This window comes from Myxocyprinus asiaticus, chromosome 37 (assembly GCF_019703515.2).
Source record: "Myxocyprinus asiaticus isolate MX2 ecotype Aquarium Trade chromosome 37, UBuf_Myxa_2, whole genome shotgun sequence".
NCBI classification, from domain to species: domain Eukaryota; kingdom Metazoa; phylum Chordata; class Actinopteri; order Cypriniformes; family Catostomidae; genus Myxocyprinus; species Myxocyprinus asiaticus.
Window position 1 is genome coordinate 31,147,450 of NC_059380.1, and position 27,236 is coordinate 31,174,685.

The 27,236-nt window shown below is 42.1% G+C and overlaps 1 protein-coding gene across 3 annotated transcripts in view; it reads right to left on the bottom strand.

Annotated features, from left to right (window-relative positions):
• Positions 1-9,649: 9,649 nt before the first annotated feature.
• The window catches only part of pmela (premelanosome protein a), a 36,802-nt gene continuing 19,215 nt past the window's right edge, over positions 9,650-27,236 (bottom strand). Inside the window, exons 7-12 of one of the 3 annotated variants that reach the window (XM_051676615.1) lie at positions 18,416-18,982; positions 17,770-17,949; positions 15,471-15,573; positions 12,869-13,074; positions 11,383-11,470; positions 9,650-11,295 (exon numbers count right to left, since the gene is read on the bottom strand). In XM_051676615.1, the coding sequence (XP_051532575.1) occupies positions 11,145-11,295; positions 11,383-11,470; positions 12,869-13,074; positions 15,471-15,573; positions 17,770-17,949; positions 18,416-18,982 (1,295 nt within the window). In that variant the 3' untranslated portion in view covers positions 9,650-11,144. Of the gene's footprint in view, positions 11,296-11,382; positions 11,471-12,868; positions 13,075-15,470; positions 15,574-17,769; positions 17,950-18,415; positions 18,992-27,236 lie in introns of all 3 variants that reach the window. The other 2 variants (XM_051676614.1, XM_051676616.1) reach the window with 2 other exon arrangements.

Genomic DNA, 27,236 nt, shown 5'->3' on the forward strand with positions numbered 1-27,236 from the left:
TACCTCGGCTCCAGCTTCCATGGCTCCGATCCTTGAGCCTTCCACGGCTCCGCCTTCCACGGTTTCACCCTTCGAGCCTACCATGGCTCCGCCTTCTGCTACTTTGCCCCTCGAGTCTACCATGGTTCTGCCTTTCATGGCTTTGCCCCTCGAGCCTCCTATGGCTCCGCCTTCCACGGCTCAGCCTTCCATGGCTTCACCCCTCGAGCCTCCTACAGCTCCAGCTACCACGGCTCCACCCTCAGAATCTTCCATGGCTCCAGTCTCTAGTCTGGGGTCACCACTCAGGCCTCCTGACCCTTTTTCAGCTCTGTGGTCATCAACCAGTCCTCCTGATCCAGTCCCTACCCTGAGGTGGGCTCCTGGGTCTCCTGGCCAACCGCCTGATCTGCTCTGGTCCCCTTGGTCTCATGGCCATCCACCTGATCCTCTCTGGTCTTCTGGGTCTCCTGGCCATCTGCCTGATCTGCTCTGGTCTTCTGGATCTCCTGGCTGTCTGCCTGATCTGCTCTGGTCTCCTGGGTCTCCTGGTCGTCCACCTGTTCTGCTCTGGTCTTCTGGGTCTCCTGGCCATCCGCCTGGTCTGCTCTGGTCTTCTGGATCTCCTGGCCGTCTGCCTGATCTGCTCAGGTCCCCTTGGTCTCATGGCCATCCGCCTGATCTGCTCTGGTCTTCTGGGTCTCCTGACTGTTTGCCTGATCTGCTCTGGTCTCCTGGGACTCCTGGCCATCCACCTGACCTGCTCTGGTATCCCTGGTCTCATGGCCATCTGCCTGGTCTGCTCTGGCTCCCTTGGTCTCCTGCCTGTCTACCTGATCTGCTCTGGTTTCTTTGGTTCCCTGGTCATCTACCTGATCTGCCCTGGTTTCTTTGGACCCCAGCATCACCTGCCTCCTCGCTTCAGGAGTCGCACGTGGGGGGGGGGGGGGGCTCTGTCATGAATCTAGCCTTTGTGGTTCCTCCCGCTCACCACCAGGGGATTGACTTTAACTCTCTGGACTCCATTTCCCATAATCCCTGTAACTGGCAATGATTACCTGTTCACCTGTTTCCAATCTATTCAGCTATTTAAGTCTCACTCTCACTCACTGTCTTTGCGAAGTCTTGTTTTGCCCTGGCTGACATTTCTGAGTGTTTTCTGAATTTATTTAATTATCTGTGTATTATCCTGGACTGTTAACCCTGTTTTTGATCCGTTGCTGCCTGCCTACTATTACTGCCTTGTTTACCTGGATATAACCTGTGATTGTCTGCCACCTGCCCCGACCTCTTGCCTGTTTATTGAATATCCCTCTGAACTGCCTTTGATATTACTGCTGCTGGTGATTAACCCCTGCCTGTCTGTATTACTACATTTATGTTTAGGGTTAAACTTCTGGCACACTGCGTCAGTTGACACAACAGCATGACATTGATTTCCGTGAAGAACTACTTCGGGCTCAGCACCAACAAAAGTGCCTCTGGTAACATCTCTTTACGTTTTTAGATTGAAACCTGTTTGGTTGTAAAGAGTAGCATGTCTAGTTTCTTTTGATATGCCGCTTTAAAAAATCCATTCAATTTTTGCGTCACTCTGAAAAACAAGTCCACATATGTGAAAAATGGGATCTTATTCCCTCAAACGTTGAAAAAAACGTGTTGTGGAGTGTGAAAAACTTTTATCTTCCCTCTCAGTAAGAAAACTCTCGAAGTCAGGAGTTCCAGGTGTCAAAGGTTAGAGTTTATTGAGCAGACCAACAAACCCGAGATGTCAGCTGAGATCTGACTCTCTGGGTCCAGACCCTCATCTTTTATTCAGTGTCTTATCTGGTATTACCTCATGGCTACGCCCTTTATTATTTTTTGTAGTCAATGGATACCATCCACCACCATTATTTCACAGAGCCTCTAACTTCTTTTTAATGGTGGAAACCTGGTGTTTAGTCCATTTTTTTTAAATAACCTTTTAAACTAATTATTAAAGTATATATTTTCAGTAAATAAAATATAATAGTCTTGAGCATAATATGGTCACTTTTACCACTGGCTGTGTTAATCTTTAACTTAGCTGTGTTTCCCAGTGCTTTCTCATATCATGGTACCATTGTCTCTGCTACAGCTGAGTGCAATGTGTGTTTCTTGCAGCATAAACACTTTTAATAACCTCATATGCTCTCTCCTGGTCACACAAAGTCCAGGCTATTCTATATTAGTACTTTTAGATATATAAAAATACACTATAATATTGAAAAATTATTTTAAAAAGTTAGAAAAGTTATTTTGAGTAACCTTCAATCTATCACACATCTGTGGGTCATTTTGCTTTACATTTTATTTTGTTATCACTGAACAATATGGTTCTATTCATTAACATTGTTAAATGCAGTCCTATATATTTACTATGCATTTTCACATTGAGAATCAATGTACTCTTCCAAAAGCTGATGTTGCTTTTAGAGTCTTTATATGGAGTTAGGATGAAAATAAGGTGCATATTGAACTGTTCTGAGACCAGTGCAGACAGACAGCACAGGTTAAGTCATTCACTAAATAGGGAGCAGGGCAGCAAGGATGCATCCTATAGCTTTCTGTGCAGCTAAATGCATTTACTCCTAAAATCTGACAAAATGCTCAGTTTCAGGCTGCAGATGATGTTTGGACCACTCAGCATGTTTTGCAGACATGGGACAATGGTAGTCAGTACATAGATTCAGAATTTTATAATGCTAAATTTTATTTGAACGTGGTTGGCAGTGATTTGATAATGCTTAATGCAATTATATTGAATAAGAATAGTTAATTCAGCTTTATAAATCAGCTGTAATGTCTATATCGTCTCAAAAACATGAATAACCAACACTCCTAGAAACATAATAAACAACTTGATGAAAAAAATGTGACTTTCTATCGCTTGGTATCATATTCAATTTCAAAACTTAGTCCCTCTGTCCAGATATGTGGACATCAATTGTTAGTAAATCCATTTGCTCTAGACATTTTTTTTTTCTTGCTTGTTAGATGCTACTAGTTACTAATCAAAAACACAGCAGTCACGCTCGGGTCTCAGGAGGTTGAACATTTTCCCTTAACCCTTAATTAGTTTACTCATTTTAAACCATGACTTGCACCACATATAAATAACTAATATTGGCATTATATTCATGCTGTTTAGCCACAGGGGAATTGGCCCCCCACAGTGAGCCTGGTTTCCCCCAAGGTTATTTTTCTCCATTAACCAACATCTCATGGAGTTTGTGTTCCTTGCATTCGGCTTGCTCACTGGGGTTCCAAACACAATTATTATTTACTTTTTTTATTATTATTATTTATTTTAAAATACAATTTATAATCACATTTTTATCAAACTGCAGAATGATGACTCTAAGACGTTACAGATATTACAGCTTCATTTTCTGTTAAAGCATGACTTTCTGTAAAACTGCTTTGAAACGATGTGTTGTGAAAAGCACTAGACAAATAAAAATGACTTGACTCTAGGCATTTAACTCTATTTAAGACAACAAGAAAGTCAAATAATCTACAAGCTCTTGAAAGTCATGTCTCTCCTCAAGCTCTCTCTCTCTCTCTCCCTCCCTCTCTCAAATTCAAATTCAAATGAGCTTCATTGGCATGACTGAATACAATGTACAATGTTGCCAAAGCATTCACGCAGAGCCAGATTTGTGCCAAATCTAAACAAACAAATCGTCATGGTTACTTGTGTAACCTCCGTTCCCTGATGGAGGGAACGAGATGTTGTGTCAATGTAGTGACACTAGGGGTCACTTTTGGGAGCCCGAGACACCTCTGGTCTTTGATAAAAGGCCAATGAAAATTGGTGAGTGGTATTTGCATGCCACTCCCCCGGACATACGGGTATAAAAGGAGCTAGTATGCAACCACTCATTCAGGTTTTATGCTGAGGAACCGATATAAGGTCTGGCCATTTCAGCGGGTAGTTCAGTGTTGTGGCAGGAGGGACACAATGTCACGTTCCCTCCATCAGGGAACGGAGGTTACACAAGTAACCATGACGTTCCCTATCTGTCACTCACTCGATGTTGTGTCAATGTAGTGACACTAGGGGTCCCTATATGAAACACCACAATTGGCTGAACTGTGTTACATGAACTGGCGGTGTGTGGTGGGCAGACTACTGTGTGCCTCATAGCCAGCACACCAGGTCGACACGTAACCTCCCCCAACATATTTATGAGTGTCGAATGGCCCTTTTTGGGGACAAGTCAACTACCCAAAAGATAGAGACAGGCTTAACCCATTCGTGGCCTCTTTTCCCCTTCTTTTTTTCCCACTCCCTAAAAAAGAAGGGGGATTATCCGACTGGGCCGCCAGGTCAAGTCAGGGGGTATCCCTCCCAAGGGGAAGACACCACGGAGACCACACCTCGCCCAAAGAGAGGGGGGGATATTTAAGTGGAAAAATATGTCACATGGTCTTTCCAACCATGTGGGGAGTCTTCAAGGTAGATCCTGCCCAATGGGGGAGGAGTTACTACAAACATGGAGACTGGGGCAGAGGGGCTCTTCCCAAGGAAGACACAGTTTGCCAACAGGGAAATTAATTAGCGGAAGATATATAATCGCATAGGGTTAGCCTTACAGGGAACCGCCACACGTGGAGCACCTACCCCAGAACAGGGCTCTTAGTTAGCGTGTTTACTGGGCCGGCAGCGAGTCTCTCCGAACACTCGACTGCCACAGGGCTCGGAGGAAGTCAACCAGGGAACAAAGTTTGTGAACACCAGCTCCAAGGGAGGTGGAAAGCGCTATGTGCAAGCGATACACCCGGCCAGCTATCCCGGGCTTATCCGCTTGTGTTGCGTGCCACTACCTGGGATGAAACCGGTTCCATCCGGAGGTTGTAGAACCTTGCACAGGTGTTGGGTGTTGCCCAGCCCGTTGCTCTGCAAATGTCAAGTTAGAGAGGCACCCCTGGCCAGGGCCCAGGGAGCAGCTACACCCCTGGTAGAATGGGCTTGTAGCCCTACCGGTGGCGGCATGTCCTATGCCATAGTTGGTGGGTGATCCTCTGCTTGGAGACAGCACTTCCTTTCCGCTGTGCACCAAAGCAGACAAAGAGCTGCTCAGAGATTCTAAAGCTCTGCGTGCGATCCAAATAGATGCGTAAAGCGCACACCGGACACAGTGACGACAGGGCTGGGTCTGCTTCCTCCTGGGGCAGAGCTTGCAGGTTCACCACCTGGTCCCTAAAGGGGTGGTGGGAACCTTGGGCACATAGCCCAGTCAGGGTCTCAGGATCACGTGAGAGTAACCTGGACTGAACTCCAGGCACATTTCACTGACAGAGAACGCTTGCTGGTCACCTACCCTCTTGATGGAAGTGAGCGCAGTCAGGAGGGCAGTCTTCAAGGAGAATGCCTTAAGCTCAGCTGACTGCAAAGGCTCAAAGGGGGCTCTCTGTAGACCCTGAAGAACTACAGAGAGGTCCGATGAGGGAACGAGGCACGGTCTGGAGGGATTCAGCCTCCTGGCGCCTCTTAGGAACCTGATGATCAGGTCGTGCTTCCCTAAGGACTTACCGTCGACTGCGTCATGGTGTGCTGCTATGGCGGCAATGTACACCTTCAAGGAGGAAGGGGACAGCCTCCCTTCCAACCTCTCCTGCAGGAAGGAAAGCACTGATCCGACTGCGCATCTCTGGGGTCTTCACTGATCCGACTGCGCTTAGGTCTTCTGTGTCCCATCCAGGGGCCAGACATGGAGATTCCAGAGGTCTGTGCGCTGGTGCCAGATGGTGCCCCGTCCCTGAGAAAGAAGGGTGCTACCAGTACGACCTGCTCCTTGTCCTCCCTGACCTTGCACTGGGTCTGTGCAAGCAGGCTCACTGGGGGAAATGCATATTTGCGCATGCCCGGGAGCCAGCTGTGTGCCAGCACGTCTATGCCGAGGGGGGCCTCTGTCAAGGCGTACCAGAGCGGGCAGTGGGGAGGATTCTTGGGAGGCGAACAGGTGCACCTATGCCTGTCGAATCGACTCCAAATCAGCTGGACCACCTGAGGGTGGAGTCTCCAATCTCTTCTGAGGGTAACCTGTCATGACAGTGCGTCTGTGAGTGGCTTGCAGTGACTTGAAGTGCTGCTGACTCCAGAGGAGGAGACGGCGGGCGAGTTGTGACATACAACGAGAGCGCAAACCGCCTTGGCGGTTGAGATATGCTACCGTTGTCATGTTGTCTGTCTGAACTAACACGTGCTTGCCCTGGATCAACGGCCGAAACCTCCGCAGGGCGAGCAGAATTGCCAACAACTCGAGGCAGTTGATGTGCCAATGCAGTCGCAGACCCGTCCAGAGGCCGGCGGCTGCGTGCCCGTTGCAAACAGCACCCCAGCCAGTTTTGGAGGCATCTGTCGTGACCACGACGTGCCTGGAGACCAGTTCTAAAGGAACACCTGCCCGTGGAAACGAGAGGTCGGTCCAAGGGCTGAAAAGACGGTGACAGACCAGCGTGATGACCACGCGATGTGTCCCGTGGCGCCATGACCATCATGGGACACGAGTCTGGAGCCAGTGCTGAAGCGGCCTCATATGCATCAACCCGAGCGGGGTGGCCACCGCCGAGGATGCCATATGCCCCAGGAGCCTCTGAAAAACTTTCAGTGGAACCGCTGTTTTCTGTTTGAATGCCTTCAAACAGGCCAGCACTGACTGGGTGCGCTCGTTCGTAAGGCGCGCCGTCAAGGAGACCGTGTCCAACTCCAAACCAAGAAAAGAGATGCTCTGAACCGGGAGGAGCTTGCTCTTTTCTTAGTTGACCCGATGCCCTAGTTGGCTGAGGCGTGAGAGCACCAGGTCCCTGTGTGCACACAACATGTCTCGAGAATGAGCTCGGATTAGCCAGTCGTCAAGATAGTTGAGAATGCGAATGCCCACCTCCCTTAACGGGGCAAGGGCAGCCTCTGCGACCTTCGTAAAGACGCGAGGAGACAGGGACAGGCCGAAAGGGAGGACTTTGTACTGATACGCCTGACTCTCGGACGCAAACCACAGGAAGGGTCTGTGTCGAGAAAGAATCGAGATGTGGAAGTACGCATCCTTCAGGTCTACCGCCGTGAACCAATCTTGATGCCGGACGCTCGCCAGAATGCGTTTTTGGGTCATCATCTTGAACGGGAGTCTGTGTAAAGCCTAGTTCAGAACTCACAGGTCCAAGATTGGCCGCAACCCACCGCCTTTTTTCGGTACGATGAAGTAGGGGCTTAAAAACCCCTTCTTCATCTCGGCTGGAGGGACAGGTTCTATCACGCCCTTCCGTAGGAGGGTAGCGATCTCCGTGCAAGGTAGCAGCATTTTTGTCTTTCACCAAGGTGAAGTGGACACCGCTGAACCTGGGCGGACGCCCGGCGAAGTGAATTGCACAGCCGAGTCGGACGATCCGGACCAGCCCTCGCGATGGATTGGAAAGCACAAGCCATGCGTCCAAGTTCCACGCAAGGGGGACCAAAGGGACAATGTCATCAGACATACCGCAGGTGGGGCCTTGTGGCGGGGGGGAGCTCGAGGTGCCACACCACATCATGGCTGTGCTAAGTCTAAGGACATCGAAGCACTTACCTGGCTCCTTGTGACCACCCCCAGAACAGCCTGGGATGGGGGAGGAAGAGGCCTGTCCTCGTGACACATGGAGACTGTCATATCGGGGGCAGATTTGTGCCACAGCTGGGCGCTCAGGGGCGGGAGACTGCCGCTGGAGCGCCAAACCTGCCAAATAGAGTGGTGGACGGTGGTCGTGATGACGGCCGTGCACACTGCATACGTGACCCAGGGAACAAGGAAACCGCTTTTGCTGAACTCTTGAGTACTGCAGCCACTTAGGCATGCAATGCAATTAAATGCAAAAGGTAACAAAAGATGGAGATCTGCTTACCAGCTCCAGAGCAGCAGGTTTTGTTGTCCCTGGGTCGCCCGTCTCAAGGGCGCTTTGAAGCCTTTCACGGGTTCTGGGCGGCCGTGAGACGGGTGGCATCTGCTTCCTGCGGTGGGCTCCATGCCGGGGCCGGGCCGAAGGAGCAGGCTGCGGCGGAGCCGGTGCAGTCACCGCAGGGGGACGCCCTTGGCGATGAGTAGACGGGGTGCGGGATCTTGAGCCGCTCTGGGGCAGGATATGCCGGCTAGCATCCATCTACTGCTCTACCATCGAAAACTGCTGGGCAAAGTCCTCGACGGTGTCGCTGAATAGGCCTGCCTGGGAAACGGGGGCAGCAAGGAATCGTGTCTTGTCGGCCTCGCCCATCTCGACCAGGATGAGCCAAAGGTGGCGCTCCTGGACAACTATTGTGGCCATCGTCCACCCGAGAGACCGCACCGTGACCTCCGTCGCTTGGAGAGCGAAGTCGGTCACCGAGCGCAGTTCCTGCATCAATCCCGGGGTGGAACTACCCTCGTGCAGTTCCTTTAGCGCCTTGGCGGACTTGCAGGAGAGCCATGGCGTGCAGGGCGGAGGCGGCTTGTCCAGCGGCACCGTAGGCCTTGGCTATCAGAGACGACGTAAACCTACAGGCCTTGGACGGGGGCTTTGGGCACCCATGCCAGGTGACAGCACTGTTGCCAACGTCTGCGGGCATAGGTGCACCGCGAGCGCCTTTATCCACTGGGGGATTGCCGTATAGGAACCAATCACGAGCCGCGAGGGTTCAGGGAAGAGCAGTGAGTTCCACTCTAGCCAACCCTTGCGGCTGCCTGAGAAAGCATGTCGTCATCTCCGCGTCAGCCTGTGACTGGGCAATCGACCCCGAAGGGAGGAGCCCAGCTGAGGCTTCCGACTGGATGAGCCCACTCTCCGATGCTGCGCTCGAGAGCTCATCACTTTTGCGGGCACCGAATAAGAGGTCGAACTCGCCGTGAGACGAGCCGGCGGACGAGCATGCTGGGGAATGGGAGGTCCGTGGGGGGATACATGGCGGAGGCGGTCCCATTGGGGTCCCCAAATCGCCCCCAGTGCTAGCCGCGCTGGCCTCATACCCATAGGTAAAAGGACCGAGGCGGGAGCCTCTGGGGTGGCTTGCTTTCTTACGAAGGCGAGCCGCGACCGCAACGTTGCCATGGACGTATTCTCGCAATGAGAACATGACCATTCACGAACACTGTCTCCGCGTGAGCAGTGCCAAGACACGAAAGACAGTGATCGTGACCGTCAGAAGGCGAGAAATAATGAGCGCAACCAGGAATAACACATAATTGGAAAAGCATCTTTAAAAAGACGCGTCTTTAAAAAGACGTTCCGTGTGTGCTGCTCTTTTAGAGAAATAAAACTCTTTTAGAGAAATATACTCTTTTAGAGAAATATATTCTATTATTTCTGCCGAAGTGCCCAGGGGCATTCTCTGCAGTGCACCAGTGCAGAGGGGGGTGAAGCCGCTGAAATGCGCAGTCAGATCCAGCAGAGGTGAATGAACAGTAGTATTCAGCTCAGTGAGCATGACCGTTCGGCTCCGAAGAGAAAATCTGAATGAGTTGTTGCATACCAGCTCCTTTTATACCCGTATGTCCAGGGGAGTGGCATGCAAATACCACTCGCCAATTTTCATTGGCCTTTTATCAAAGACCAGAGGTGTCTCGTGCTCCCAAGAGTGACCCCTAGTGTCACTTCATCGACACAACGTCGAGTGACTGACAGATAGGGAAAGAACGTTTTGCAAACAAACACAATCTGCTTCGCAAAGGAGAACTCAACTCTCAGACAAACAGAAAGTGGTTTATTTAAGGTAAGCTGACTACTCATGATACTAGACACTGTAGACTAGGTGAGTTAGAGTGGTGTTACGTTCATAAACTGATTTCCGGTTAAAAAAAACACATGACAAATAGCATCTCTGATGATGCATTTTCATGTTGACAATAACAGTATAATTGTTCACATTTCAGACACTGGGATTTGAGGAGATAATGCTGTGATGAGTAATTAATTAGTAGTTCTTTTTATTTACCCATATTTAGTTAATAGTTCTCAATGAGGCAAATAAAATTCAGCAAATGTTGATTAGCTAACAGTGAGCTATCACAGTCATGAGATCGCAAATACTTACTGATTAGTTAATTGTGTTTCTATATTAGTTAATAGTAGTGTCTGAAGTGTTAATGTAGTACTACTCATGTGTCCTGCATTATTTCCTGCATAGTTACCTATTAACTATGAAACAGTATTCTAAAGTGTTACCAGAAAATCTTAAAATAATTCAAAAGGGTTCCAGCACCTTCAGTGCTTGGACCCCTAAAAAGCTGTATGTTTGTTATTAATTTAAAGTTAAAGGTGCATTCAGTAACTTTTGTCTTTGTGTTATCTTGGACTTACAGTGACGCCTAGTGGTGTGGATGCAGCATCATTCAAAATTAATTGTTTTCAGTTTCAGATGTCATTGTAGAAATGTAATATTCACAGTCAGCCATGATTACTTTTATCAATGAGTGAAAGTGTCAGATAACAGGACAGTTAGTGAAATTAAGCGAGTAGTATTCTGCTGGTCATGTGATTCTAATATGGCAGCCTCTTTATGTATAATAAAACAGTGGTCATGATTTCCTACATATATTGCATAACTACAATTCATGTCTTTAGGAGTTAAACTTTTTTATCGAGGAAAAAATACCGAGTGCACCTTTAATATAAGTTTGTTAAATAGAGACATCATATAACTTCATGTTGTGTTAATGCCATAAATGTTAATGTTTGTCAAGAAATGTTGGCTCAACATTCTGTGAAGAGCAATTAATATGATGATATGGACAGTAATAAAGTGACTATTCTCTGATTATTCTAAAGGCAGCTTTCCTATTAAGCTGTTTACATGGGTTGCTTATAGAATGATCCCATTCATATTCCAAATTAATAACTGATGATAAATCCCACCAGCCCCATTATGCATATTTCACTCAGTTTTCTACAGTAATGTTGTTGTTTTTTTTTTCAGCTTATAAAAACACAAGAAACTTCTGCAGCTCTATTTTTATGATAATACACACAGAACATATACAGAGTAGTGTATAATTATGCTGTGAATGAGACACAAAATAGCACATCATTAAGATAATGTGAAGATTGTTACACAACACATTTATTTTAAAATGAGGCCCTTTGTCTCATATCTAATTCCTCTGTTGGAAGACTGTATGTTCAGAAGAGTAAAGCTGTTACACCACTTGTCCCTGCAGAAGTGGATGGCTCTCTCCAGCAGACTGACGACTCAGAAGGTTCCACAGCATTAAAGGCACTGAACTCCTTCCAGAAGCCACACTGCTGCTTGTATAATCTTCTCTTAGTGGATGGTATCCTTTAAACTGCCTGGAGAAAATATACATTGAGTGATATTTAAATCTCAATTTACTAATTTACTTACAAATTCCATATGTGTATTGGTGTTTATCTTACTTGTATGTAAAAGCAATGGCCCCCACAGCACAAATCAAAACCAGGACGCCCAGTACTGCTCCAACAGTGTTTCTTGATGAACTTGTGTCTGTGTTTTTAAGTACAATACAGTAAGTTATACACAAAAGTGCTGAGGGCTTGGGGTGAGATCAGGAAGAGTATTGTTTATTATTTTTGATATGCATGAAGTTGTTCACAGTATGATGAATTATAAACACCAAACATTGATGCCACTATTAAACAGTGGTAGAAAGAGTACTGAAAATCTTTACTTAGATAAAAGTATTGCTACTGAAGAAATAATTCACTAAGTACATGTACTGAGAAATAATATGACTCAAGTAAGAGTAAAAAGTAGTTTGCTGAAAAACTACTCAACTAATTACTTTACAAATTACTTGAAAATAAAATTATATACAGTCTATACACTTGTTTTTTTTAGAACACAAAGGAATTCACCAAATATTCGTCAAATTGATCACAAATACTGCAAAAACATTAGTAATGTTGCAAATTATTATTACTGTTTAAAAATAAGTGTTTTAAGTGGTATTTATTCTAAAATGATGTTGTTGTTTTTGCCCATGATATCAAAGACTATTTTCAGCAGACATCTTCAGTCTACTAAAAATATACTGACACCTAATCTTTACAAAATCATTTTGATGTGCTAATTTGGTTCTCAAGACAATTTTCTTCTTATTAGAACATTTGAAAAAGGTTGTGCTATAGTATCACAAAACTGTTTTTTTATTTTTTTTTTTTTTTTATTTGCTGGAGGTATTGCATTCTTACAAGTTGCTTCCTAATGGCAAGTCTTTTTTAAATGGGCAAAAACATACTAATTTCTCCTGAAATTCATAATTCTTCTGTTTTTAAAGAGTTGAAGAAGTCTATTCCATGCATTACTGTTTTGAAAAAATAAATTTTAGTTTTGCATATATTAGGACTGTTAAAGATAATTTATTAGATAATTTCATTAAATGTTGCTTTTTTTAAGTAGAGTTTTAAGTAGTTTTAAGTAGAGGGAGAATAATTAAAACTGAATGCATTACATTTTAAAGGAAATAAATATAGGCTACATGTTAAGAAGCCAATTTCAGCAAATTCAGAATATTAACTCATTCCCCCATTATTTATTCCCTGGAATTGAATTTCCTTTGTATTATATGCATAAGTATTTTATATATATATATATATATATATATATATATATATATATATATATATATATATATATATATATTAAAATGTTATATATAAGTAATTTTATATATAAGTTCTGTATAAGAAATACTGTATTATTAATAAAGTTTTAACATTATGGATATTTAACATATCCAAACATTATTCAGCAATCCAAAAAGTAGAAAAATGTGAAACATTTACTCAAGTACTGGAACGAGAGGACTTGTAATTTGTTACTTTCCACCTCAGCTAATAAATTATGTTTTTTACAGCGGTTTTGAATGTAGACGACACTCACCGATAGTCACACTGACCCTGGCACTGGTCACAGCTAAGCTGACATCGTTGGTCAAGGACACATTGATACAGAAGGTGCCAGAGTCATTGAAAAACTGCCGCAGCACCATCTGACACTCTGGGGTTGGAGTCACTGCGTTACACAGGGTCTGTACAGGGCTTGTACAGTCTGCATCAGAGACCACGGTACACACTTGTTTGGGAAGGCTGCAGAGAAAATTAATATTCAGCTTTGCATAATCCTTGCATCTTTCAACAAAGAAACAGTGGTGTCCCAGAACAAAAAAAAAAACAAAAAAAACAAAACAAAAAAACCCCCACACATGTAACAGGTAAAAGGATGAGCAAGGATGAGGCGGGAACCGGCTGAGCAGTAAACATAAGGTTTAATGTAAAACTCAACTTAAAACAATATAAAACATAAAAGACACACAGACACACATGCAGCATGGCCAAGTGCATCTCTCTCTCTCTAACTGGCATCTCCGGCCTCCTTTATCTTGCTCTCCCGCTGATCATCTGATTCAGCGCCGGCTGTGCACCCTCACGGACCAGCCACGCCCTCCTCCTCGTCACACTCCTCCCCGCCCAATTCAGGTCAGGGCGCCACCGGACTGACTTACTCCCCCCATCTCTGGAGGGGAGACGCTGCCCTTCCGGCCCTTCTGTCAGCCGGTGGTCCACCCCGACTCCTGGGAACCTGGGGGAGAGACGAGGGCAGGCGTGGGTAGAGGGAAAGCGTGAGCAGGAGACACACAGCAATAGAGAGAAAAACTTGCTCGCTGGTTCCCGGACACGCTGTCGCCCGGTCCTCAACCGCTCCTCCGCTTTCTGGTGGATGACAGCTCGCTCCTCCCCCAGCGGATGGCAGCGAGCCCTCCGACCCCTGGCAGACGGAACTGCTCCTCCCCTTCTCAGTGGACAGCAGCAGTTCTAGCAGTTCCTCTGGCTCTTAGTGGCCGGCAGTGACCCCTCCGTCCCCAGGTTGACGGGCGCTGCTGCTCCTCTGGCAGATGGCATTGGCCCTCCTTCCTCCCAGGTTTCGGCACCACTGTAACAGGTAAAGGTGGGCAAGGAGGAGGTGGGAACCGGCTGAACAGTCAACGTAAAGTTTAAAAATATAAATTAACTTAAAACAACATAAAACATAAGGACACACCATGCACCCTCATGGCCCGGCCACGCCCTCCTCCTCGTCACAACACACAAACAAGCACCAAGACATGTATTTCCTGTTTAGGGCTGTTATTAAAAAGTGTGTTTGCCCATATATCTGAGATGCAGTACAGTAGAGCCTATACAGTGTCAGGAACTGGTAATGTGATTGAGGACCCAAATGCAAGTGTGTAAGCTGATTCCCGCTTCCTCGTATCCCCCAAGACCGACCAGAAATGTGTCACAGTGGTGCCTAAACCTGGGAAAAGAGGAAGGAATCGCCATCATGGAATCCTTGCCACTGGCTGAAGTAATTAAGACCCTCACTGGCATCAACCAAACCCAGCATCAGGTTATCCTGGATCTGCATGCGGAGCAGCAGTTCCAGCTGCTCCTTCAGGCTCAAGCTGAGGACCGGCAGGTGCTACGGAGCTTGGTGCCCCAAGGGGAAACTTCAGCTGTGACCCCGGCTGCCGCCCATGCCATGGCTCACGTCACACTCACCAAGATGAGCCCGCAGGACGACCCGGAGGCTTTCATTGAATTGTTCGAGCAGACGGCCGAATCCTGGGGATGGCCAAACAACCAATGGGTGGTCCGGCTGTTACCCCTGTTAACAGGGGAAGCCCAACTCATGGCCCAACAGCTTCAGGGGGCGTTTTACTCAAATGCTATCCTTTCACTAATCGGACAGCTATTATATTTTTTTATATATATAAAATCACCTTAAACAAAATTGAAAATGACAAATAAGTATTTTGTCTCAAAATAAATGTGATAATTTCCAGGATATTAAATAGCTACATAAAGTTGCAATATTTAAAAAATGATCAAATATTAGATCAAATTGCCTCAAAATCAACCTTTAGATATTACACACACAATGATCTCATGAAAGAGGAAAATTGTGCAGTTCATCATGTCAAACAGGTGTTTAGGAAAGTACTGTGGAAGTTTTTGATGCTATTTAGTTTTTTGGGAGAAAATAAAATTAAAGGAGCCTTTTAGCCCATGGAGCCTTTAGCCCTGTTGTACCCTATTGAATTTTGAAGGTGTTGTGTATAATGAAACAATGAATAACACCAAATAAAAATGTGATAAAAACAGGATATTTGAGGGATCATATGAATGTCCTAAATAAAAGAGCAAGTGGCTTGATATATGTTTCCTTTGTATGATTTACTGACGAACTGTCTGACAACCTGACTGATTGTCTGGCTACTGCCAGACTGGCACCCCACTTTTTTTAGCAAATCGTTACAGCTTGTCAGTACTTGGGCCAAATGGGACTGATTTCAGGGTACCAGAACTTTCAGAAAAAATGTGTCGATTTCCAGTATGAACATGTTAATAGGATTTTGTCTGTTTATGTTGTCATTTGAATAAACCTAGCTTATAGGTAACATAACCTCTTCAACAATATGAGAGAATAACAGACAAATATTTACCTTCCCTGGCATGTGACTGTGAAATCTACTGCATTCTGCTCCAGCTCTGTGGTCAGTGTCAACACATTATTCACCTCCACAATCTCAACACTCTCTATTCCCTCTGAGAGAAGAAAAAGAACATATGTAGAGAATACTAAAGGAATAGTTCACCCAAAAATAAAAATGACAAATTTTAATTGCCATAATGCAAGTGTATGGTGGCTTCAGTCTGTCAAGCTTGAAGTCTTCTGAAGCAATATGATCACTTTGCGTGATGAACGGAATGAAAAGATCCAAACAAAAGTTTGGGAGGTGCTTGTTCATCTAATTCGGTCAATCATATTTCAAGGATAAATTAGCAGCTACTTACCTCACCCTGGTGACAATTCTTCTGGCATCCCTCTCTTCCCCATCACCTCTTTTGTTTTGACACCATCATTTATAATAATAAAACACTAAATTCACATGTATTTATTGACTTTCTCAGAAAGTTTGTGGTGATATCAGAACTAAAGCCCAGTCCCGTGCTCGAGCCCCTCCGTTAAAGACAGCATGCCAAATTTGTTTATTACACTCTAGGATGACACACTGTAAAAAGTGTTTGTTACTTTTTGTTGTTACTTATTTTTACCTTAAGGAGCTATTTCTTCTTGTTATAAATCTTAAAATGAATTTTGTTGGTGTAACCTAATGTTTTCAGGTTGACTCAGACATGCTTAATTATATTTTTGACTTGAATCAAACCAGTTAATTTAGATGATGCACATTTGAAAGAAGCAAATTTCAAAAGGGGTCTTTTTTGATCCCAACACTATATGAGGGTTATTAATGACTGAATTTCATTTTTGAGTGAACTATTCCTTTAAAGCTTTTACTTTGTCTTCTGATTATCAGTACAGTATTAAGTATTTGCAATTGTTTATTCTTTACAACAGTCTGGAGGATTGAATTGATCCATCATTTTACATCACCATGGCAACATAGTGCATGTGAAAGCCTCTTCAACATTATAACATTATTTACTTGCTTGTTTTTCAGCAGTGTGCTAACTTAAATTTTATGCCCTTGAAACTGCTACACAATAAAAAAAAATAAAAAAAAAAAAAAATTTAAGGGATAGTTCACCCAAAAATGTAAATAATTTCATGATTTACTCACACTCCTGACATCCCAAATATGACTTTTTTTTTCTTTTTCAGAACACAAATTAAGATTTTTAGAAGAATATTTCAGCTCTGTAGGTCCATGCAGTGCAAGTAAATGGGTGCCAAAAATTTGAAGCTCCAAAATCCACATAAAGGCAGCATAAAAGTAATCTATATGACTCCAGTGGTTAAATCCATGTGTTTAGACACGATATGATAGGTGTAGGTGAGAAACAGATCAATATTTAAGTAATTTGTTATAATAAATTCTCCTCCCTGCCCAGTAGGTGGCAAAATGCACGAAGATGCGAATCGCCAAAAACAGAAGAAGGAGAATGTGAAAGTGAAGTTGAGATTGATTGAGCATGGAGGAAAATTTATAGAAGAAAAAAAAAAGGACTTAAATATTGATCTGTTTCACACCCACACCTATCACATAGCTTCCAAAGACATTGATTTAACCACTGGAGTCGTCTGGAGTACTTTAATGTTGCCCTTATGTGGATTTTGGAGCTTCAAAATTTTGGCACCCATTCCCTTGCATTGTGAGTACCAACATAGCTGAGAAATTCTCTGTTCTGCTGAAGAAAGAAAGTCATACACATCTGGGATGGCATGAGAGTGAGTAAATGATGAGAGAATTTTCATTTTTGGGTGAACTAACCCTGTAAGTTATGGTTATGGATGTCTTATTTGATTGACCTGCACATGTTACAGTTACTGGCCAAAGTCAATGTTATACTGCCATACTTAGTGTTACTGGAAGCTAGAGATGGCTTTAATTTAAGAATCATCACATTGTGTTTGAATAAAACGATGAATTTTACAATGGATTCATACTTAAAAAAAAAAGAAAATAGTATAGTTATCACTAAATCTGAGCGTGATATTTAATGTTGCCTATGTCTGTAATTGCATATGCAGATAACAGATAGGAAAATAATAATTCTGACTCACATATGTAAACTAGGGGTACTAATACAAACTCTTTTTTAACATAACAAAATAGTTACTAACTAAATGTGACAACAATTACCTCACATAATCAAGATAAATTCCTGGAATGTCAAATGAAAAGATAAAAAATTAAATTAAAATAAAAAATGAACCCATGTATGCATTGTACAGTTAAGACATAATATCAGGGTTAAATGAGATTAAGAAGTACTTACGGACAACATTAAGAGTTGTGAAGAAGGAGCCGTAGCGATAGATCATACAGTTGCTTTCTTCTGGCATCTCTGGTGCTTGTCGCTTTGCAATAACTAGAGCAGCTTGAGTTGCTTCTGTTGCCTCCACCTCCACTTCAGCTGCTAAACCACTCACTGTTGCCTCAGGGACATTAGTTACTCCTGCAAATAAAGCACAAATTAATAGAAAAGTTTACTCAAAACTTAAACTCTCTCATCATTTACTCACCCTCATGCCATGTCAAACTCATATGACTTTCTTTATTTTGCGGAACACAAACAAAGATTTGTCCAAAACTTTTACTCTCCTAAAAAAGGACACGGATGTATCATAAAAGTCATCCATCCGTTTTGAGTGGTTTAATGTCTTGTAAAGGGATGGAATAGCTTTGGCAGCAAAAATTCTTTGTTAATTTAAAACAGCTGAGATATTCTTTAAAAAATCATAATTTTGTTCCACAGAAGAAAGAAAGTCATGCAAGTTTGAGATGGCATATGGGTAAGTAAATATTGAGAGAATTATCATTATTGGGTGAACTGTTCCTTTACAGTTATGACATTACTTAAATTCGCAAGTTATTAACCTTATGTTATGTTAGGTTATGGTTGTCTTTTTAAAGCGTCTCACCAGCAATGACTTCAGTCACCTCATCGACTCCAGCAATGGCTTCATTAACTGTCTCTGATGCAGGAACTACAGACGCTACAACATCATCCACTGTTGCCTCCATGACCAAAACACTTAGCATATCACCAGCAGGTGCAGCTGTTTCTATTACTGTTTGCATAGTGGTTGTGTCATTGATAGAAGCAGGGGATTCTTGGAGAACAGTAGCAGCCTGGTTGAAGAGAACCTCATTTTCTGCAGCAGGTGGAACTGAGGCGGCAGCATCAGCAACAGGAAGTTCTGCTGTAGGTTGTGCATCTACAGCTACAGGTGTAGTGACTGTAACTGCAGCCATGTTGCCAGCTTCAGCCACAGCTGCATCTACAGCAACAGTGGACACTTCTGCAGCAGCATCTAATACTATTTCTGTGTTAGTTTCTGCCACTGCCAAGTCACTGGTCACTACAGTGGCACCAACTGCAACTACCTCCTCTGCCATGGGTGTGACATCAACAGGCTGCAGAGAAACAGCCAAGCCAATGTCTTCCACTGCTGCAGCTTCATCTGGCACAATGGGGGAGAAAGCAACTGATGCATCTTAAAAAAAATCAAAAATAAATAAATGAAAAGCTGTGGTATATATGTGCAAATAATAAAAAATCACAAAGTCTGGGAGGAAAATGTTTTTCCAGGGTGATCCCTTTTGTATTTGTAGGTATTTGCATGCCATGTGTACATGTGCTTTTTTACATTTGGATAAAAACTGAAACAAACAATATAAACCTATTGACAACATCTTAACTGTGAATACGTTGAAATGGAAACGAAACCTTTATGAGAATACGTCAGAATCCGTTTGTGACCACCTCCAATTGTGGTTTCAGTGATCCAATCACAATCTGTTTTCAATACATCTTGGGTGCATTTACACCTGACATTTATTGTGGTCAAGTCCTATCCGACTGTGATCCGATCATTGAAAATGCATTTTAATGCCAGGAACAATCAGAAACAATCTCATAGTGCTCATAATTATTTTATCAGTAAATGATGGAGAAATGTTTTGTGCTGTGGTTTGTTTGTGCTTTCAAAATGGTTCTGACCATTCTTTAGAAATCATACATATCAAAATGAAACGCCTCGGTTACGTACGTAATCTCGGTTCCCTGAGACGAAGGGAACGAGACATTGCATTCTGCTAATGTTTCCTTCTACATGACCTAGTTGAAACCTCTCTACAATAACGGCAATATTCTAATATTGGCTATGGTATTTGATCCCTGCCCTTTTAGGTGCGAAGCTGTCTGCTATAAAAGCAGGCACGCAAACACCATTCCTCAGAATTTTCTGACTGAGGGTCAAAGAATGCAAAGAAGAGTCTTGTAGTGCGGCCAGAATTCGCAATGTCTTGTTCCCTTCTTCTCAGGGAACCGAGGTTACATATGCAACCAAGATGTTCCCTTACAATTCAGGATGGGAATACTCAGAACATATATATGAACTATGGTCATATAGTGTGGATTAACCCCTTCAAGCACCCAATTGGAAAGGAAGTTTATTTATAATGAAGTGCCTGTAACTTTAGGAGCACAACGGTCCGAATGCAGGCGGTTGTGTAAAGTGACAGGGAGCCCATACTTAAAAGAGAGGCATAAGTATATATTTGGCCAATAAAATAGCAAGCGCTCTAGATAGAGAGGACTCGTTTTGAGAGAGACGTTATGTCTAGGTTGTAAAACCTTGCAAATGTATTTTGAGAAGACCATCCTGCTGCAAAACATATGTCTTGTAAGGACACACTGTTCATCCATGCCCATGAAGAGGCCACGCCTCTAATTGAGTGTACTTTAACACCAATTGGGCAATTCACACCCTGCAACTCGTAAGCCAGGGTGACCGTTTCAACAATCCACTGAGAAAGTCTTTGCTTGGAGATGGACATTCCAGTCTGAACTAGCATGTGCGCTCAACGTATGTGTGTAGCGCTCGCAAAGGGCACAACAAATGCAAGGACTGTTCCTCATCCAAATTAAATGGAGGAGGGGAAAAAGTCTTGAACTCTGAGGGTGGGTTTGACAGTGGTTTTGAAAGGCCCAGGCCAAACTCCAGACATGAAATTGTCAACTGACATTGCTTGCAAATCACCAACCCCTATTACTGAGGCCAAAGCCAGCAGTGATGCAGTCTTAAGAGAAAGCACACGCAATTCAACATAGTCCAAAGGCTCAAAGGGAGGGCTGTAGCCGGGCGAGGGGGATTTAGCTGCCCCGCCCCCTAGGAATAATTGTTTTCCTATAGAGGTGCCGGTTTCAGGTGCATGATATGCAGATATAATCGCCACATACACTTTGAGCATAGACGGAGTGAGCCCTGCGTCCAATCGCTCTAAAGAAATGTAAAAATTTCAGGTATGGGGCAGTTCACTGTGTTTGCCGTGTGAAAAGCACCAATTAGTGAATACATTCCATTTCAGTGCGTAAAGGCATCTCATGGACGGCGCTCTAGCCTGTAATATGGTGTTCATAATCGACGAGCCAATTCTAAGGCCACACGTGTTGGCTTCGCAGCTCTGACTGGGGATGCCAAACCATGCCTTGTGTTTGAGAGAGTAGATCTTTCTTCAGCAGTATTTCCCATGGAGGCCCGTCCAGTATTTCTACCATCTCCAGAAACCAGGACTGATTGGGCCATTTTGGTGCAATTAACAGAACTGTTTCCATGTCCACTCGGACTTTGCTGATGACAGAATGAAGGAGGCGCACCGGGGGAAACGCATTGTTGCATTTTGCCGGCCATACGTGGGCCAACGCATCATGGCAACATATATATGCCGCTACTGTTGTGTTGTCCGAATGAATCAGAATGTGGTGATTCACAATATCGGAATGAAAAGCTCTCAAAGCTAGAAAGACAGCCAGTAGCTCTAGGCGGTTGACATGTTACGGCCATTTCACACCTGTCCAGGTGTCGAAAGGCGGGCATCCATTACACACCGCACCGCAACCTGTGTTAGATGCATTTGTGGTCAGCACTTTCCTTCTGAAAACTTGACCCAGCATAACACCCTGTTGGTAGAAGGCTGGCGCTGTCCATGGTGCTAGAGCAGCCAGACAGTGGCGAGTCACCACAATGCAAATGAAAATGAAATGACTTCAGTGGTAATGTTTTTTTACTTTGAACTGAAACAGACTTTTTCAGTTTGAACTGAAACAGACACCCAAGAATGGTCTGTACATGCTCGTTCATGAGGTGCGCATGCATGAACTCCTAAAAAGGAGATTTACTGGCTGTGGAAAAGTGTGCTTTTGCCCAGTTGACATTAGACCACATTTTCCATATGGCAAAGCAGCAAGTCACTGTGTTCGCTCAGTAGTGCCTCTGATTGGCAAGTAATAACCAATTGCTGAGGTAATTCAAAACACGCACACTGATCATTTTCACTGGGGCGAGTGCCGCATTGATACATTTCGTGAATGTGTGGGGAGCCAGAGACAGACTGAAATGAAGGACTTTAAACTGATATGCAGTTCCCTCAAACGCGAATCTAAAAAGCCACCTGTAATGCTGTGCATTTGGTACATGAAATACGCGTCCTTCAGATCTATTGATGCAAATCAGTCCTGAGGACAGATGTGCCATAAGATCTGTTTCTGAGTTAACATTTCACTCTCACTCGCTATCATTGCGAAGTCTTGTTTTGCCCTGGCTGACATTTCTGAGCGTTTTCTTAGTTTATTGTATTTCCTGTGTATGATCCTGGACTGTTTACCCTGTTTTGACCCATTGCTGCCTGCCTACTATTACCGTCTTGTTTACCTGGATTTAACCTGTGATTGTCTGCCGCCTACCCTGACCTCTTGCCTGTTTATTGACTACCACTCTGGATTTTCTTTGATAGTACTGTTGCTGGTGATTGAACCCCTGCCTGTCTGTATTACTACGTCTATTATGATTAAAGCTGCATATGGATCTCAGCTCCGTTGACTTATAATTACAATAGCACAGGGTGGATAGAATTTACAAATCATGCCTTTTTGTCTTTATTGGTATTTTGCATCCTGTCCCAATTTTTTGGGAATTGGGTTGCATTTCTAATTTATCGACTGGTTTATTTGGATCATTCTTATACTGTTAATGTGAAATTCCTTATCTGGTGCCCCAAGGTAAATGGATGGAGGGACAATCTGACATTCATAAATACATACACATTAAGTGACTTGTGATCAAAAATCACAGTGTACTTTGGTGTCTTGTGAGTTCTAGTACATAATTGGGTGGCTGTGTGATTATCACTACACCACATAATGCACTATGTAGGAAATAAGGAACGATCGATCAGACTGTTCTTAATTGACTACATAAAAGCTAAATTCAGGCTGTGTGCCTTAAGCAGTTGTACAAGACAAAGCAGCTGATTTCTCGTGAATAAGTTTAACAAGCAGTGCCAGACTCCTAAAAACAATTTCCACAATTTGTCATAACTTTTGTTCTTGAGTCAAATTTATACTTAGGGTTAGGGTTACCCTTACCCTTATTTATACAGGTGCATCTAAAAAAATTAGAGTATCATGGAAAAGTTTTTTTTTGTTTTAATCTTGATGATTACGACTTACAGCTCATGGAAATCAAAAATCCAGTATCTCAAAATATTAGAATAAAGAATTTATAATACAGAAATGTCGACCTTCTAAAAAGTATGTTAATTTATGCACTCAATACTTGGTCGGGGCTCCTTTTGCACAAATTACTGCATCACTGCGGCGTGGCATGGAGGCAATCAGCCTGTGGCACTGCTGAGGTGTTATGGAAGCCCATGTTGCTTTGATAGCGGCTGTATTGTTGGGTCTGGTGTCTCTCATTTTCCTCTTGACAATACCCTATAGATTCTCTGTGGGGTTCAGGTCAGGCAAGTTGGCTGGCCAGTCAAGCACAGTAATACCATGGTCAGCAAACCAGTTACTAGTAGTTGTGGCACTGTGGCCAGGTGCCAAATCCTGCTGGAAAAGGAAATCAGCATCTCCATAAAGCTTGTCAGCAGCTGGAAGCATGAAGTGCTCTAAAATCTCCTGGTAGAAGGCTGCATTGACTCATTGAACACAGGGGACCAACACCAGCAGATGACATGGCACCCCAAAACATCACTGACTGTGGAAACTTCACACTGGACTTCAAGCAACTTGGATTCTGTGCCTTTCCACTCTTCCTCCAGACTCTGGGACCTTGATATCCAAATGAAATGCAAAATTTACTTGTCAAGTCAGCAGTTTTCCCCATGATTGTGGTTGTGTGTACTGAACCAGACTGAGAAGACTCAGGAAAACTTTGCAGGTTTTTTTTAATTAATTAGCTGATTAGAGCTCTTCTTAGGTCGACATTTCTGTATTATAAATTCTTTATTCTAATATTTTGAGATACTGGATTTTTGATTTCCATGAGCTGTAAGCTGTAATCATCAAGATTAAAACAAAAAAAGGCTTGAAATATTTCACTTTATGTGTAATGAATCTAGAATATATGTAAGTTTCACTTTTTGAATATATTTTTCAATATATTCTAATTTTTTTTAGATGCACCTGTGTGTATATATATATATATATATATATATATATATATATATATATATATATATATTTCTAATCAGAAAAAGAATTGGGTCAGATTCTTAAAAATATACAGTATTTATACATCTAACAAGAAACATTTACATTTGTAAAATGATCTTGGTTTTACCTTAAAGAAAAAAAAAGTTATGATGTAGAGATAAAGTGAAATACAAGTGATAGATAAATCCTTATGTAAGTAAATAAATATTAATTTCATATTATATTATATATTATTTTTATTATATAGAATTTACAAATAATAATAATTATAAAATACACCAATATTTATACAATATAAAGATTTGAATATGGTTAGAACAAAACAAAATAAGGGGCTTATAAAAACTTTGATTAAAAAAAATAATAATAAAAAAAAAAAAAGATTATATATATATATATATATATATATATATATATATATATATATATATATATATATAATTTAAGAAATTGTCATATTTATTAATACATTTCTAAGACTCTTTTTGGAGAGCCATTTTGGTTGATAATATATTTTAGTTTGTGGGGTTTTGTTATGCAAATAGAACTGCAAAATGGGTAATAATAAAATCAACTGAGGTTTTTGCCTCAGGAACGAGTGTGTTTCCCGCCTAAGTAATAAGCCTTTCACACCCACTGAGCTTGAATGGTAATTAAAAACAAAGACTGCAAATGACTTTAATTTCTTAAAATGTATAAATGTGCTATTAAGAAGCTGTATTCATTTACCAAAAAACGAGTGAGAGAGAGTGTGTGGGTGAGTGCGTTTTATCTTGACAACTATAACAAATTCACAGACATGTTCATGTTTCCTTCATAATGGCAAATAAATGAAAAGGGATTGAGTAGTACTCTCAAAGTTATAAAACAGTCGCTCTTGATGTATCGTTAATTGAACATTCTTTCAACGCTCTCTGTCATTGACAAACGTTCTCACAACGTTAACGTGAAAATTGTATATATACATTGTTAATAGAACGTTTTTAAAATGTTACTTCATTGAAAAAATTATAATTAAACATTTAATAAATATTATTATAAAAATCACATTTACCAATGTAATACATTTCAAATATGTAAACACTATTTTATTTTCTGCAGAAATACAAGGTTTTACTGGAGGGCCTTGTTTCCCAAAAGCATCGTAAGCCTGTAGCAGCCAATAATGTAATAACTACCATTAATGTAATAACTGCCAATAATGTAATAATTTTTTATTTTTTTTATTTTTTTATTAACCCAGCCAATAATGTAATAGCCAGCCAATATCGTAAGAACTTATTACATAAAGTTATTACGTTATTGGTTCAGAAATTTTATTGCATTATTGGTAAGTTATTACATTACTGACTTTTATTACATTAAGAATGGAAAATGTATTATTTTATTACATTATTGGCAGTTATTACATTAACGGTAGTTATTACATTATTGGCTGCTACAAAGCCTATATTGCAGTGATTGTGTACAAAAAACGATTGCAAAACAAAATGCAATTATGTGGTGAATTAAGTAGTACATTTAAGAAAATATTTTTTATTACAAACGTTTTTAAAGTTACACACAAATATAATGCAATGATGAGCAGTACTATACGGTCACATTTCAGCACTTCACGTTTATGGACAGCGACTCTCTTAAGTAGCACTTAAAGCACGTCCTCGCACGTTCGTGTTAAGTGCAGTTTTGGGAAACATATGTAAAAAATAACGTACATGTGTAAAATGGCTCATAGAAAATGCTTTTAACCACTAAGATCAATCGTTATTGGGAAACAAGGCCCACTGTTTGTTTTGGCATTGTATGTTTTGGGCATTTACTTGACAAATCAAAGGATTTTAACAAGGCATTATTAAATTTGGACAATATGGATAAGCTTGCCTTTTGCCAACATTGTTAATAAAAATCGCTTTTAAAATCTAAATTATACTTACAAGGTGAATGTTCCAGTGTGTCATGTCTGTTTTAAATTTCACAGAAACAACAACAGCAGGAATCTTGTTCAGAGATTCAAAATGCTGAAGTCAGTGTCCTGTATTGCAGAACTGAATGCAGTAGAACAGTTGTCTATGGCCATCCATATTTTCCCCAAGAGCAGCTCAAATTAAGTAAGAGTTCACCCCAAAATGAAAATTCTCTCATCATTTTCTCACACTCATGCCATCCCAGATGTGTAATATATCTTTCTTTCTTCTGTTTAACACAAACAAATATTATATAGCATAAAAGTTATCCAAAAGACTCCAGTGGTTAAATATATTTCTTCAAAAGCAATATGATAGGTGTGGGTGAGAAACAGATCAACATTTAAGTCTGGAAGCCTGGCTGGAGTCACTCAGCACGCCCTGGGATTTAAGCTAGCGAACTCCAGGGGTGGTAGCCAGCTTATTTTACCACTGAGCTACCCAGGCCCCCAGCAGTTTCCATTCTTGACTTAACATTGTTCTAACCTTTGGAACAGCTAATGTCCATTTGGCTGTCCTCTCCACCTTGTCGGCAATGCAATTCTCCAGTGCAGAGATTAGTTATAAACAAATTAATTATCAAACCACTTTTAAATGACTGATTTATTTTACCATGACAGTAATAATAACCTGCATTGTATACATACACTGGCTTTTCTCTGTCGATGTTTTAAACCCACGTTTCTGTCCGCCTAGTCACGTTGCACAACAAACTCCACGTGGAGTCAGTGACTGTTTTTTATTTAACCTCTAGAGAGCGCCATTATACTGTAGAACCAAAGAGTTTAGACTGTAGAACCCTCCAGCGCCGGCCACGGAGAAATGAAACCAAAAATAACAATCGGAAACTATCTTCTATTTCAATAATCAACTATTCTTCTAAAAATCTTCGCTTGTGTTCAGCAGAAGTAAAAAAGTCATTCACATCTGGGGTGGCATTATAGTCAGTAAATGATGAGGGAATTTTCATTTTTGGGTGAACTATTCCTTTATGTTCTTCAAAAAAAATTGTAAGGTACGTGAACATGACATACCCATTTCTGTTCTCATTGTATACATGTATCAGTATATGTAAGCCGGATTTCCCCTTCCTGCTTGAAACATTCTGTATTCACTCCACTTAAACTCTGCTCTGGGTTTTTCATATCCCACTCCTCCCTCACTCCCTGCTCATTGTGTGAGAGTAACCCCGCTCCAAGTTTGCTCTATAGCAACATTTAAAAATGAAAGCTTAGTAAAGGAAGAAAAAAAAATCTAATTTTCAAAACAGCACAT